General features: G+C 35.6%; 1 protein-coding gene across 5 annotated transcripts in view; it reads left to right on the plus strand.

The window, feature by feature from the left end:
• The window catches only part of LCORL (ligand dependent nuclear receptor corepressor like), a 165,576-nt gene that overhangs the window by 81,257 nt on the left and 67,854 nt on the right, over window positions 1-16,465 (plus strand). For all 5 annotated transcript variants that reach the window (XM_043971847.1, XM_043971844.1, XM_043971845.1 and 2 more), the window contains exon 5: window positions 13,824-14,075. In XM_043971847.1, coding sequence (XP_043827782.1) covers window positions 13,824-14,075 — 252 coding nt within the window. The remainder of the gene's footprint in view (window positions 1-13,823; window positions 14,076-16,465) is intronic.

Consider the following 16,465-nt stretch of genomic DNA (forward strand, 5'->3'; position numbering starts at 1 on the left):
TATAATTCCTCTTAATTCTGTGCCTTCCCTCTCTCAATGATTTCCTATTTATCCTGAATATAGTTTGTTTTTTATATATTTGTTTGCTTGTCTCAGTATTAGATTGTAAATTCTTTAAAGGTAGAGGCTGTCTTGTATCCCCAGACTACTTAGCATTTTGTCTGGCACATAGTAGGCACTCAAATGTTTGCTGACTGACTGCCAAAAAACCATAGCTATAATGACACTGTCTACCATAGAGCTGTTAGCACAATTCCTGGAAATAATATGAGATTTATAATTCTGCAACAAATTCCACACACTATTTGACTGAGTCCAGAGAAGTGATACAGTGATAGACAAGTTACTTTGCTCACAAAGAGAAAGAACAGACACATAAGCAAATAACTGCTATACCTGAAGGGGTGGAAGTAAATATAAAATACAGACTCAGGCAGGGCTCCATAAGAAAAATGAGGAAAGGAAGATCACTTTTATGAGTTTGGCAGAAGAGGGGAGGTAGCACCTAAATGGCTCATTAAAGAGGGACAGTGACAAAAATAAATTATTAATAAAAATAGGCATGCGTCTTAGAGCTTCACTTTTGAGCCACTACAGAGTAGGACTTGGGTTTAGTAATTTTAAACAAAATAAATGCAAAGCCAAGTAAGTCAGAAGATACAAGCACTAAAATGTCCTTTTGTCCACAAGTAGAAAATTGTTATTTGTTACCCCATTATAAATAGTAATTAGTAGTCACATGAGCATGCCTTGTTGTTCTCATTGGCTTCAGTGCTTGTTAAACCTGGAAATGTTCATGTTTATATTCTCATTGAGGTATAATACAGGCAGGCTTACTATTTACTACTACTGCTACTGCTAATAATAATAATAACTATAGCTCTTAATAGTTAAAAAATACTTCTTCACAAACCTGTGCAATAGGTATATCTTCAATTTATAGATGAAGAAACAGACCAAGAGGGTAATTTACCTGAAGTTATACACATTTCATGAAGGCAGACCTTAGCCTTCTGACTCGATATTCCAAATATTAGAGCTTTCAGCTTTTCCACAAAGGCCAAATCAGTATATTTTCTCATAGCTCAGCATCAATGGAATAAGCTACCAAAAACACAGGAAAAGATCTTTTATCAAAGGACAAAGAAAACCTTGATCTAAATAAAGGAAAATCTAGACTCAGAATCATAGGTGTGTGCATTTGTTCGTTTGAATGTTTGTGTGTAAAAGACAGCAAGAACAGGAAGTTCATTGCAACCAAGAAACTGAAATTTTTGACATCTCAATCTTTTGGATATGATTGTAATAACCCTAAGGATCCCTGACTTTTTTAGTGATGTTCTTAGAGAAAAACAAGTAATGATACTTCTGTGGTTGCTGTATCATTGTAGCTTCATTACTCAGAAGACTTTCAGTTGTCTTTTAGAGTAACTATTGTAGACATAAGACCTTTATGGTTGCTTTCCTATCTGTGACAGCAGAGTGTAAACAGGAATATATCCTGTTGAAGGAGGGGAAACATGTTGTGCTCGAGGCCCTTAAACTTGTGGATCCTATCACTAACATGCAATTCTTAAAATCTTAGTTGCATGTAAAATCAAGAGAGAGAAAACTAAGAATGTTTATTGAGTGGCATTTATGATACAATGGGAAATGCTTACCAGTCTTAGAAACACCAGATTTTGGATTTCATGACAGTGTATAAAGTGCTAGGCTTGAAGTCAGGAAAACTCCTCTTCCTGACTTCAAATGTGGCCTTAGACACTTAGTAGCTGTTTGACCCTGGGCAAGTCACTTAACCCTGTTTGCCTCTGTTTCCTCATCTGCAAAATGAACTGGAGATGGAAATGGAAAGCCACTTCAATATCTTTGCCAGGAAAACCCCAAATGGGGTTACAAAGGATCTAATACAACTAAAAAAATGACTGAACAAAACCAAAATGTAACTATATGGTAGATACCACCTTGCCTTTCATTATATGGGAAATGAAGATGATAACTACCTAGCCCAACAAAGATGATACATGTCTCTTGAAAGTTCTGTATGCCTGTTAGATGGTATTTCTTGCTAGTAATTGCTCTTCCTATAAAAAAGCAACCAACATTTCTTTTTAGCTCCAGCTTTCAAGTTTCAAATAGTGACTGGGAGTTACTATTTCTATCAGTTGCTAATAGTTGCTATTCCCACAAAATTGCTTTGTTGGAAATTTTTTGGGAAAGATTTATAATCTTAAGTAACAGAAATATAACTGAGTTAAGTATATACTCTGTTAGGCCTTTGAGATACAAATATGAAAAAGGTATAATCCATGAGTTTAAAGAATGTACTGTCTAATTAGGGATTTCAAATCTAGTTTGTTGTTCTCCAGTCCTAAACTTTAAGTTAAAAATAACCACTATGCTATTGCATACATCCATTCATTTTTCTGTTTTCACCTAAAAATGGTGAAGGAGAATATTTAGTTGTTGGCAAATTTTATTGACTAAAATGAAGTATAATAATTGTCCTCGTATGAGCAGAATATTCCATCCTTTGTTTATTGTAAGGACCCTGAATGTTATGGAGGATAACATACTGTCACAAGCAGTGCTTGACTCTGCAGTTGTACTGTAAGTAAGGATATCTGGAGAAATTTGTGTAGAAGATGGGCAGTTAGACAATAGAAGATAGAATTTAATTTCATTATAAGTGGTATAAGAGTTTGGAGAGGAGAAGGCTCAGATCACTTTGTGATTGGGTGAAGAGGTCAAAGGAAGAGGAGGCAAAAGCATTAAAATCAGGCCTGGAATGACTTACCTTTTGAGAATAAATGTCCTAATTAATGCCTCTTGAGCCCTACTTAAGAATTGAAAGGAAGGAAACCAAAATGAAGCACATTACAACCTTTGAGATATGTGTTATTTTTATTTTTTTACTTTAGTCACTTTAAATACATGTCTGAGATCTTATTTCTAGCGTATACCAAAATTCGTTTGCATGGTCGCTTAGTCATATCACAGTTAAAAGAAAAGGGACAAGACAAGCAAATGATATTTGGTACTGTATATAAGCACAAGCATAGAAAAATCTTAAGAACAGATTGACAAATTAAGGAATTTGTAGCTAGGTGGCAAGCTAAATACCATGCCTTTCCTTGATATTTTATCACTTAAAAATTCAGTCTTGGGGCAGGCTAGGTGGCGCAGTGGATAGAGCACCAGCCCAGGAGTCAGGAGTACCTGAGTTCAAATCCGGCCTCAGACACTTAACACTTACTAGCTGTGTGACCCTGGGCAAGTCACTTAACCCCAATTGCCTCACCAAAGAAACAAAAAATAAAAAAATTCAGTCTTATCTAAGCCTGAACTGCAAAGGACAGAATTGATTCTATGTGGTGCCTACACCAAGAATAAATACAACGTGTAAAACCAATTACATTTTTAGAAATACTAAACTGTCACATAATCACAACATTGTCTGAACATGACAATAATTTTAGATTTTATTTGCCAGCATTGTCTACTGTGCAATATTGGTTCTTTCTTTTACAGGGTGCTTCCAAATCTATCAGTTGACTAGCAGGCTATATCCAAAGATCATTGGCATTGCTTAGAGCAGTGGCAAGATTACTAGGCTGTTTTTAGCCATCAACACATTGATGTGGTTTTCACGCTCTTGCTAGTGTTAACTGATAGCATTAACCAGTCAACTGCTTTCTACATGGGTCATAATTATCATTGAGAAGCAAAGAGTATTTTTTGCTCAGGGAGGAAAAATAAAAGGCATGAGACCTAGCTAAGCATTAAGATCACTTCCTCTCACAGAAATCTGTTACAAACGATAACTTTGCACAAAAGAATGTAGTTCCGGAGGAATACTGTTACTTTAATATATTTGTTATTGCAAGTCTTGGAGGGCTGTGCAAGTGTTCTTACATTTAGAAAAGTACTGAGCCTGAGTTATTTTTACTTATTCTGAACTTTGCTAACATGATATTTTCTGTAACCAGTGGAAGAGATGCAACTCTCCTAAACTCCAGTGTGTGGGGATAGTCCTTCAATGGACTTAACCCCAAAATAACTTTGTGTTGACGACACAAAGGTTGTTGTTTTTGAGGTTTGATGTGTACAATTAAAAGAAAATTTTTATGTAAAAATCATTATTCTTATTGAAAATGATTATGTATGATTCTCTAGATCTCTCATCCATTCTAAAGTAATTCTTTTTCTCTATACCTAATCACATAAGATGATGCATTAGTAGCAATCAAATTATCAATATTAGAAAATCAGAAATTAAGGGACTTGGTAAACAAAGAAGTTTTGCTGTCCATACGTTAATGAATGGTTATTGCATGTCTAAATTATTCCTTCTGGCCCATGATCCCTTCTTTACTTTGCATCTTATTATATTCAACGAATAGGTTATAACACAGAGCCAGTATTTTCATAAAGATGGTCTTAGGCACTAAGCTTTAAGACCCTTTCCATTACCCATTATAACTTTTAAATGCTGTTGTTTCTTCAGAATCACATTCCCTTTGATTTGGAATAAATAGCATTGGTTTAATATTATGCTGTTGACTCCTAGATCTATCTATCGAGCTTTTATATTTCTCCTGAGCTCAAGTTTTACATCATAACTGCCTACTAGACATTTTAAACTTGTTGTGCCATGGGCATCTCAAACATCAAATATAATAGAACTAATTTTTCCTAAAAAAAAAAATTGTCCCTCTTTAAATTTCTGTCATATCTGCTACCATCTATCCAGTCACCCAGGTTCACCACCTCCATGTTATCCTCAACTACTCTAACCTACCCCAAATATCCAGTTCATGTCATCCTCCATAACATCTCTTGTATCCTTCCCCTTCACTCTTTGTTTTGTTTTGGGTTTGGTTCGAGGGTTTTTTGTTTGGGTTTGGTTTTTGTGAGGCAATTGGGGTTAAGTGACTTGCCCAGGGTCACACAGCTAGTCAGTGTTGTGCCTGAGGCCAGATTTGAACTCAGGTCCTCCTGACTCCAGGGCCGGTGCTCTGTCCACTGTGCCACCTAGCTGCCCCCCCACACTCTTAAACAACTTCTACATTAGTTTAGACACTTGTCCCTTCTTGTTTAGACTGTTGTGCACCTTTATTATCATTCTTCCTCTCCCTTCCTCATCCAACGCATTCCTCTCCCCCTCTCTTTTCATTTGGATCTCTGTAATGTAGGTATGTATAGTAGTTCATAGAATCTTAGGTCTAGAGGTAGAAGATTAGAGGGCATTTGGTCTAACTCTTTTGTTTTAGAGATGAGAATACTAAGGTTCAGGGATTTTGTAACATGCCTAAGATCACACAGGTAGTAATAATCAAAGGTAACAAATTTGACCATCCATAAAGAAAAGACTAACTGGTTAGAGAATGCATATTATCCAGATTACAATATGTTTCTGAATTGACAGCTTGTGGATCTTGCCCAAAAGGATATACATTCTTGGATAGGCAATATGAATGGTCATTGAAGTGGGTCCAGCATTGAAAAGAAGGGAGGAGACCAGGTTGGGTTTCTTTTGGAAAACTGCAAAAAGACACCAAGCTTCCCATGACAGAAAAGGCTCACTTTTTCAGTAAGAGAGTGTGTGTGTGTGTGTGTGTGTGTGTGTGTGTGTGTGTTAGCCAGAGCTGGAAAAATCACTCTTTTGGAATACTTAAAGATGAACATCACATAGAAGACAACCAGAAAGCACAAGGTGTATATGGGCAGTCTGGAATGTATAGCCAATGGGGAACTTCAAAGAATAGTAAAGAATACCATGAAAGAATTTTGTGAAGAAAAGAGAAGATAGCCAGAGTACAACACTGGTACCCTCATAATGTTAAAAGAAAGTGAGTGAGGCTTCTGGCTTATTGGGTAGACACCCTGTTTTGAACTTTGGGAAAACGTGGACAAGAATTGTTACAGGATAGGCAGGTGTAATACATACTGTTGTTGGAAGCATCTCCTAGACTGATAAGACCACAGATCCATCTGAATATATGCTTTCAAGTCAAGGAGCAACCTGTAATTATTGAAAGGACAGAATAGTATCCAAAATTAAATCTAGCCTACTAACCCCAACTACTACCTATCTAATAATAGATAATAATAATAATACATGTCAAAGTCTGTATAATAGGCGTTTGTTAATTCAGTATGTATTAAGTACTTACTTTCTTCTAGACATCATGCTAGATATTGGAGATATAGAGATATATCCTGTAAGTGAAATCTCTTTGGGCACAAATAGGAAAATCAAGAAGAAAGCTGGATTTGGAGGGGAATGCATGAGTTTCACTTTGGGAATGTTGAATTTGAGATGCTGATGGGATATCCACATGGAAATTTTTATTAGTAGGTAGTAGATGATATAAAGAAGAGAGGCTAGGACTATATAAATAGATTTAGAAGTCACCATTCAATCAACAATTATCAAATTCCTTACATGTGCCTTATACTTTGTTAGGGATACAAAGACAAATATAAAATAGCCCCTGTCTTCAAAGAGCTTATATTTAACCAGGAAAAACAATACATACATATTGAAGTTACTGTGTGTATTTATACAGTGATGTGCACACATAGAGCTATATAAATAATACATAAAATTACAAAGTAATTCTGAGGTCCAGGAAGGCACTAGCATCTTGGTGGAGCAAGAAAGGTCACTTGTAAAAAGTGTAACTTCAACTGAACTTTGAAAAGGAAGCTAGAAATTCTAAGAGGCAAGGGAGGGAAGGAATATATTCCAGGCAATGGGAACAGCCTTTGCAAAAGCTGTTAATGTTTTGAATGAAGGATCAAAAATAGGCTAATTTGTTTGCAACATAGAATACACAAATGGGAGTGAAGTGTAAAAATCCTGGAAAGGCAGGGCATAGGTGGACTTTAAAGTAAATGCTGAACAGGGGAGTGTGTATTTGATCCTAGGGTCAGCAGTAAAGCACTGGAGCTTCTAGTCAGGCCTGTACTTTAGGAGTGTCACTTTGGCAGTTGTGTGGAAGTTGGATTAGAGGGGAGAAATGTTTGAGAAAGGGACACTAACTAGTAAAATTCCTACAGCAATTTAAGGTAGGGGAGACAGAGGCATCTTTTTAGACAGCAGGAAAGAAACTGGTAGATAGGAAGAGATTGAATGTGGGATGAAGTAGATTTCTCAATTCTGGGGTCAAGCTGCTATAAAAGGAGAGGCTGAAATTAAGGATACAAAAAGAGGATTGTTCTTGATGAGGAGACTATTAGAAGGAAAGAAAATCGAATAATGTTAAGAGGTTTTAAGGTATAGAATTGGGGGAGGGGGGTCTCATAAAGAAGAGCCTTTTTTTCTGAATAAAGTTTGAAGTGAGATCTTCCATGGAGGAGAGAAGGTATAAAAGTATTATGGGAAGCCTAAGGAAAGAGGAAGCTAGGAATAGGAATCTTTACTGTATATTTTTTTTAATCTAGCTTTTGCTGTTTATGTGGTTTGTTAGGGCAGCTAGGTAGCGCAGTGGAGAAAGCACTGGCCCTGGAGTCAGGAGGACCTGAGTTCAGACACTTGCCAATACCAGCTGTGTGACCCTGGGGAAGTCATTTAATCCCAATTGTCTCAACATCTAGGATTATCCCCAGTCGTCCTTAGGTTATCTTGTCACCATACACAGATGACTGTGGAGGAGAGAGTGAGGCTGGTGGCTTTGCATAGCCCTGCCTCATTTAAATCCAATTCACTGCCAAGTCATGACATCACCTACTGACATCTTGGTCCTCTTTGAGAATGAAGGACAAACAACAAGCTAATCTCAGGTTATCATATATTTCAATGAAGAGAGTCATTGTGGTAGCATCCACTAATTGGAGTACCATGGGAATCTTAAAAACTCTAAGATGTTTCTCTTCCATTTGGACTTTGTGCCAGTAATTGAGAGAACATTTCAAATGTAGACTCACTTTCCTTCTTTCTCACTTCTATAAAATCTTTGAGAACGATTTGCATATATGTTGATATGGATGAAAATAATGAAAAGGGAAATAAACAGACTATTTTCTGCCCCCAAATCCCAACAAAAATACTTCGTCACAGTCTTAAAATTGCCTGAACTTTGTAGATGATATAAGCACTCACTGTGCTTATTATTGACTACCAAATAAATTGACTGAGACCAAGATGAATCCTTGAAATAGCTCTTCTTGCATCATGATGAATCCCATCTATTACAATTCCTCATTAGATGCAACTTATAGAGATAGTTTTTTCAGTGATCCTCTGATAGTTAATATATCAAGCAAGATATAAAACAGTGTGTTTTAAAGAGGTCTTCACCACTGTCATAGTGGAGAATATGAAGTCCCAAAAGTATAAAATAATTATGGTCATTTGACACTTTATTTTGTTTGTTAAACTTTTCCTTTCCCTGGTACTTTGTCATTCATGTTGTTTATGTATGAGATAGCTTTTTCAAAAAAAATACTTTCTCTCTGATGGCTCTTTTATCTCTTTACCATAAGTGGCCATAATTACTATAAAGGTGGAGAAGGGTACTACCAATTTATCAGTATGAGTAGCAATGGCCCATTAGGAGTTTTATTATGGCAATTTAGCTATCTCTTCCTTTGTGCTATGGGGATTGAGAACCCCAAGAAAGCATAAGGTTTTTTTGCTCTTATAATTCTGCACTTAGACTCCTAAAACATTTCTAAGAGGTCAGAAGTATTCATGAAAGTCTCACAGAAACCTTAAATACTTCGTAACCTTAATCTGTTAAAAGGTTATTTTAAAAGGAATAGCATCAGGGGGCGGCTAGCTGGCGCAGTGGATAAAGCACCGGCCCTGGATTCAGGAGTACCTGAGTTCAAATCCGGCCTCAGAAACTTGACACTTACTAGCTGTGTGACCCTGGGCAAGTCACTTAACCCCCATTGCCCCGCAAAAAAAAAAAACCACAAACAAACAAAAAAAACAAAACAAAACAAAAAAAAGAATAGCATCTCATGCTCCAAAAAATTATGAAGATCCTAAGTTACCATCAGGACAAAGGCCATATACTGTTAGTTAAAGGAAGACAGAGTAGCTGCAGATTTGCTCAATAATAGTTAATGAGGTTGACAGTTGGTAAGTTTTCTGTCTGCCTAAGTCTGGTTTCCTACTCTGTTGACAATGTCACCAGCAACAAAATAGAAAGCATTGCTTGGAATTATGGAATCAAACCCCATGTATGTTATTTGCTAGGTGACAATAGGTAAGTCACCTCATCTCTCTAACTACTTTAGTTTCCTCATCTGTATAATGAGAAGATTAGACTAGATACTCTTTAAAGGTCCCTTGCATATCCAGATTCTCATATGTTGGAAAAGAAGTTAAAAACCATAGGATCACTGGTGGTGTTTTCATCATCAGTACTGTTGTGGTCAGATGTTAGACCCTCAGAAAACAAAGCACGTCTGAGAGCTGGATAAGAAAATATTGTCTTGGAGGAGGATTTGTATTTTTAACCAAGTATTAAAATACAAAAATTATGAGGTCTTGCCTAGGAATAGAGCACATGCAGTGACTTGTGAATTTGTTCATGAGTACTTAAATTTAAAATATAAAGAAAGGAAGAAAATTGCCCACATATATATGCCAAACCTGATACCATAGAAAGTACTATGTATGCCATAGCAAGAATATCAGAGAAGAAAAAGAATAGCAACCACCTGTTTTCAGATGTCTTATAGGTAAATGTGGAAAAGTATGTATAATAAATAGAGAAGGCTAATTTGGCAGCCACATTTCCAAATTATTTAAGTTTTGCACATTAAGTATTAGTATTTTTATTTCTTAGTCCTTGGGGATCTTCTAGGAGTATATTATATGTCATTTTACCTGAATTCTGTGCAATAGGGGAAACCCTTTAGGCTTATTTTTAATTTGAAGCCATTACCTGCAAATAAACTCTAGTGTTCAAAGTACTCTGCCTCATTTTTCTGCTGTTGGCCTGGAATAGCAACCAGTACTATTGGCATTCTGATTTTTGCTATTGTTTAGTCAATTAGTGAGGTGACCCCACTTGTGACCCCATTTGGAGTTTTCTTTGGCAAAGATACTGTATTGGTTTTCCATTTCCTTCACCATGAGGAAACTGAGGCAAACAGGGTCATACAGTAAATCTCTTGTTGGTGGATTTGAACTCAGGTCCTTCTGACTCCAAGGTCACTACCCACTGTACCACTTAGCTGCCCTAATCTCATTTTAAATAGGACTTAATTTCATTAACACTTGATAATTTTTAGTGTCAGCAAGAATATGTGGGGGCTTTAAGAAAAATTCATTTTTCCATTTACCCTCTTTAATCAACCATCTTCACCGAGACTGATCACTACTCTGTTATTAGATAGAAATGAAAAGAGAAGGAAAGAAGGTAAAAGAAGATGATAAATTTTCACTTATTCTTGGCAATGGATTAATCCTGTCTTTAGATCATAACCCCTATTGTCTCCCTGTAACTCATGTACACATATTCCTTTTACTAAAATTTTCTTCCCTTGAGAAAGCATGACTAACTAATACATAAATGCAGTCTGTCATCTCCAACTCATTATGTAAATAGTCATCCAACTTTTTTGAATGGCCTCACAGTTGAGTCAAGTTCAGATTGTGGTCTTTTCTTAACTTTAATAGGAGTTTGGTCCCATGATCCTTTAATATTATGTATTGTTCAGCTGTTTCCCCAGGGTAGCTTCTGATTGATTTACAATAGTTGCCATGGCTTTAAACATTTTCTAATAAATTCCCTACGAAAAAAATCCTTAGTAAATCTAGGAAGATAGGCATAAATCTGTATCTATAGCCAAATAAGGAAAATTGGCATCTGTATTGATACCACTCAAATTCATTGAACTCTGAGTAGCTACAGCTAAGCAATATACCTCTTCCTAATGGGATTCTCTTATTATATCTTTTACCCAGAGGCCAACCCCATCACTTCCTTTATCTCTAGTTTGCCCCTAGCACTCTAGTAATAATACAATCTAATAAGTATAAGAATTTGGATTTGAGAACTAGCACTTTTTCCACTATCCCAGATTGGTGGTAGTATGTGGAAGAGAGTAAAAGTAACTTCTCGGGGCAGCTAGATGGCACAGTGGATAGAGCACTGGCCCTGGAGTCAGGAGTACCTGAGTTCAAATCCGGCCTCAGACACTTAACACTTACTAGCTGTGTGACCCTAGGCAAGTCACTTAACCCCAATTGCCTCACTAAAAAAAAAAAAAAAAAAAGTAACTTCTCTGCAGATTTAATGTTTAGTTTCATTCAATATGAATGACTTTTTACCCATTAAAAATGTAATTTTTCATTGTTCTCTCAATGAAATGCTGTCTTCTTAGCAAACTGGAAGAGTAACTTGACCAGATAACTTGAAGATGAGATCCCACTGTTACATGCTCTAGAATTATATTATTTGTGAAACAGGTTATAGAAAATGTCCAAAGAGGTCTTAAAATACTACTAATACTAATATTAAATACTACTAATACTAATACTAAAATACTACTAATCAGGAAAATTATTCTTACTGAGATAGACTATGCAAGGGACCTTTAATGACAGGAATATATGAGTCTTAGTTAAGTGAATTTTAAAAACTATAATGAGTTGCCTTTTCTTGACTAACAACATCAAAATATTTCTTATATTGCTTTTTGTCCTTAACTTGAATTGGTAACTAGGAGGGGAAGGGGAAGGAGGAGGGTAGGGAGAACTATTAAAAACTAGTTTATAAGGCAGCTAGGTGGTGCAGTGGATAGAGCATTGGTCCTGGAGTCAGGAGGACCTGAGTTCAAATCCGACCTCAGACACTTGACACCAGCTGTGTGACCCTGGGCAAGTCACTTAACCCCAATTGCCTCACCAAAAAGCCCCCCAAAACCTTAGTTAATAGCCTTTGTTTTTCCCTTCCCATTTTCTCCGTTCTCTTAATTTAACTGTCTTTGATGTGATATTTCACTTATTTAATCCGTTTGCCATTACTATAACCAAATGAATACACACAGTAGGTCCTTTTATATTTTACAAATTATTTCTCCTATGTATTCTCCTAGATAATGCTTCCCAATGTAATGATTCAAGGCAAGAATTTTTAATCTGTTGTTCAGTGTAGCTGTAGTTATGTCTTCCTGGAATGGGGCAGAGTGTGCTCAAGTGGTTTTTAAATAGGTTTTTATGTAACTATTTAAAGTAGAGAATCAAAATTCTTTGGTTTAGTCCTATGGAAGCCTTTTACCTTTGAAACATTAGGTAGGGGAAATGTCACAGTGGTTTCACCTCAATTTATACTATTTCATAAGCAAAGTTTGTACTTACAAACATTTCAATTCTTTTGTATAGTATATTTTAATAAAATAAGTAGATATATTCCCCCCTAACAACAAGAGGAAAAAAATTTCAAAAAAATCTGTGAAAAAATTTTGATAAATTGTCACTTCACAGAGAATGTATGGGTTTTTTCCTAAACCAAATTATGCTACTTTACAACTACAGTAGTAAAATTTTTATTCTCTATAAACAATTCTGCTCCAGTTTTTTTATAATAATTGATAGAAGAAAATTTTGGAGTAGAAACATTTATAATTTCATAAAGTAATATGAGATTAAATTTCAATATTTTAATTGTTTTCAGTTAGCATATTACTTTAGTGGCATGGACCATAGAAAAGCTAGGATTCTAAGAAGATAATTTATCTTATATTAATTTGTTATTGCATTAGTTTGGTTTCTGTATAGATACTAATTAGCAAGAACCTGTATTAGGTTCAAGGAATATGTAGTAGAAAATTTATTTATCTAATAACCCTTCTACTTTTTCTTGATTATTTAATGATAGTTTTTGATTCATTAAGTAACTGTACTTAAAATTATTTGGAATATTTTCATTGGTATTTCTACAAAGCATTAAGTTCACCATTCAGATTCCACACACTGATTTCTTACAGTAAAATTTGGTACAAATTTCAGAAATTTTCATAAAATCTTGCATCATATTTCTGATTTTCAAAACGTTTTTATTTATGTAGTATACTTACTAGGAGAGTCTTGTAATTATTTTTGTAAAAACAGTCAATAGAAACAACCTTATTGGCTCCTTGTACTTAGGGAAACTTATTGAAAACTTTTCAAAACAATTTAGATGGTCTGTTTTATTTCCGTCCAATTTGTTCTCTTCCTTTAACTTTTTTTTTTGGGGGGGGGTGGTGAGGCAATTGGGTTAAGTGACTTGCCCAGGGTCACACAGCTAGTAAGTGTCAAGTGTCTGTGATCAGATTTAAACTCAGGTCCTCCTGACTCAAGGGCCAGTGCTCTATCCACTGCGCCATTTAGCTGCCCCTCTTTAACTTTTAAAAGAGTGATAAACACTTCCAAATGTTAATGACAATAGTGATGATGGTGGTGGTGGTGGTGATGATGATGATGATGAAGAAGAAAATATTCCAAGTTTGGGGTTGATATGATAATTAAAATTTTTTGTTTGTTTGTTTTGTTTTTGCGGGGCAATGGGGGTTAAGTGACTTGCCCAAGGTCACACACCTAGTAAGTGTCACGTGTCTGAGGCCAGATTTGAACTCAGGAACTCCTGAATCCAGGGCCGGTGCTTTATCCACTGCGCCACCTAGCCGCCCCCGATAATTAAAATTTAAACCTCAATTTAAAACTTATATTGGAAAGCCTCTGAGACCATTGACAACTATGGATTAATTTAAAAGTTTTTCTTAATCATGATTTGTAATTTTTAAAAACATAAACAAATACAGAGATTTAATATTTCTATTTACTAATGCTTGTTATATGTATGTTTTTTTCCTAGATCTTCCTCAGAACTGTGATCCTAACATTCCCTTAGTTGCTCAGGAATTAATGAAAAAGATGATACGTCAGTTTGCAATTGAATACATTTCAAAAAGTGGTAAAATTCAAGAGAATAGAAATGGTTCAGTTGGGCCAAGTCTAATATGTAAAGGTATCCAAATGAATCAAATAGAAAACTCCCTTCAGGAAGAGCAGGAAGGCCCCCTAGACCTCACTGTGAATCGAATTCAAGAACAAAATACTCAGCAAGGTAAGACTTTTGTAATATACCATATAATAAAATGTAATTATTTTAAGAATTTAATTTTTTTAACATATTATCCTTTGCTTCTTTATAGATAAATAATTACTGTATGGCCAATTCTTATCTTCCATAGTATATAGTAGAGAGAAAAGCAACCCCTAAAGACAATACCACAGCTCTCATTTTAACTATCAATTTGGTAAAAGAATGATCGTCTCTTTCCTAGATATTGTAACCAGTGTCAAAATTAGTTTTATTAAATATAACTTCTTTAATCAGTATAATCATACTGTACTAAGAAGAAATATGACCAAAAGCAAGTACTGATTGGAAAGTGAGTAAAAGCTTAAATAATTAGCCTACCTGATAATGAGTGATGAGCATATACATGTACTGTATTAAATGCCATTAATTTGGGATTCAAAAAAGAACTAAAAGATGTGTCCTCTGCCCTAAGGCTGTTTATTTAGGAAAATAGGAAAAAACAACATAAATGAAAATAATTATATACCCAACTATGAAGAGAGAAATCACTAAAAATACTGAATTGATGTGAGTCAGGAAGGCTTAATCATGTTTACACAAAGGTATTATCATAGATTTATAGCTTGAAGTGGCCTTAAAGATCATCTGATAAAATCCTCTCCCATCCTCATCCATGGATGAGATAAGTGAGGACCACTGACTTGTCCAAGATTGCATATGTTGTAATAGATAGAACCAAAATTCAAACTGACATACTTGTGACTATAGATCCACTGTTCTTTCCACTTTACCTTATTGCAGAGAGACAGTTTGTCATGAAGAGGTAGAACATTCCAGATATGTTATGGATAACAAATAATTTTGTTTAGCTAGATAAGAAGATACAATCTGCCATAAATAAGTAGATTGTAATATTCAGAAGGGAAAAATAAAGCCTTAAAGCAATGGGAACTGTTTTTTTAATTTGTTCCAGAAATTCTGAGGATTTTGAAAGACTCCTAAGAGAAGAATTATCAAAAAAAAAAGTTTAACAAAAAAAGTTTAGCAGCGTTACTCACTGCTGGATTTTATAGTTGAATTGGAGGTGGAGGAGGATAGAAAGGAAGGGTATTTGGACAATTTCAGACATGAAGACTACTTGGTTATAAAGGATGAAGGAGAGGAAAAAATAAAAATAACTTCAACTAATGAATTATGAAAGGAAGATAGTAGAGATATTGGGAGAACACTTTACCTCACTCCTACCATGGACTGTCCTTAGCTGATTAGTCAGATCTGAGACAAGAAATACATTATGCAGTCAATGAGGACTAGACTAGCCCATCTGCTTTTCTACCCACATGTGGAGTATAGGTAATAAAAAGATTACCCTTTTCTACAGGACTATAGCAGAAAAAGCATTTTCTGTAAAGTTTTATAAAGAGCAAGGGACCATCATACTCCTTCCTCCTTCCCAGATGTATAAAGGCATGATAATATTCTCTTTAGTAATAGAAAATAGTTAGCATGCTTTAATTTTTCCCTTCTACAAAATTCAATAATCCCCATTTCCTTCAGTTATACCTTGTATCACATGGTTTACAGACCTTTCTCCATTCTGGTCATCTACAGATATTCTGTGTTTATTAACATGCCTCTTAAGATACTATAGATTTATTACTATGCCTCTTTTTTTTTAGTGAGGCATTTGGGGTTAAGTGACTTGCCGGGGTAACACAGCTAGTAAGTGTCAAGTGTCTGAGGCCGGATTTGAACTCAGATACTCTTGAATCCAGGGCCGGTGCTTTATCCACTACGCCACCTAGCCACCCCCTATTACTATGCCTCTTAAAATGACATATCCAAAACTGGAAACAGTATTACAAACATCTAACTAGCATAGAGGGACAGGTATAGTAAAATGATAGAGTGGAAGTTCTGGTAGTAGGTTAAACCCCAAGTAATAAGGATATTAATCCTTTCAGAGAGCTCTTATACTCTTGCAGTTCTTTGATAGATAGATCTGAGAGCCATTAGCATGGTAACTGATGATTTTTGCCAAGTGAAATAATAGAGGGAGAAGAGAAGAGCATTCAGGAAAGATCCCTGTAGGATATCCCACTGTTGAACGGAAAACTTGGATAAAGGTCCAGCAAAGGAGGCTGGGGAGTAATTAAACAGATAGCAGGACAATCAGGAAAGAATAGTATCACAGAAACATAAGGAGAAGAGGCTGTAGAGAGAAGTCAGAAAGGATGAGGATTGAGAAAAAGCTGTTTTGACGATTAGGAGATCATTAGTAACTCTGGAGAGAATAGTTTCCACTGAATGAAAGCTAGGATATAGTGTGTTAATAAAGTGAGAAGCAAGTATGTGGAGGCATTGATTGTGGACAGCTTTTTCAAGGATTTAAGCTATAAAATGGAGGGAAA

This window comes from Dromiciops gliroides, chromosome 6, assembly GCF_019393635.1.
Source record: "Dromiciops gliroides isolate mDroGli1 chromosome 6, mDroGli1.pri, whole genome shotgun sequence".
In the NCBI taxonomy this organism is placed as follows: Eukaryota; Metazoa; Chordata; class Mammalia; order Microbiotheria; family Microbiotheriidae; genus Dromiciops; species Dromiciops gliroides.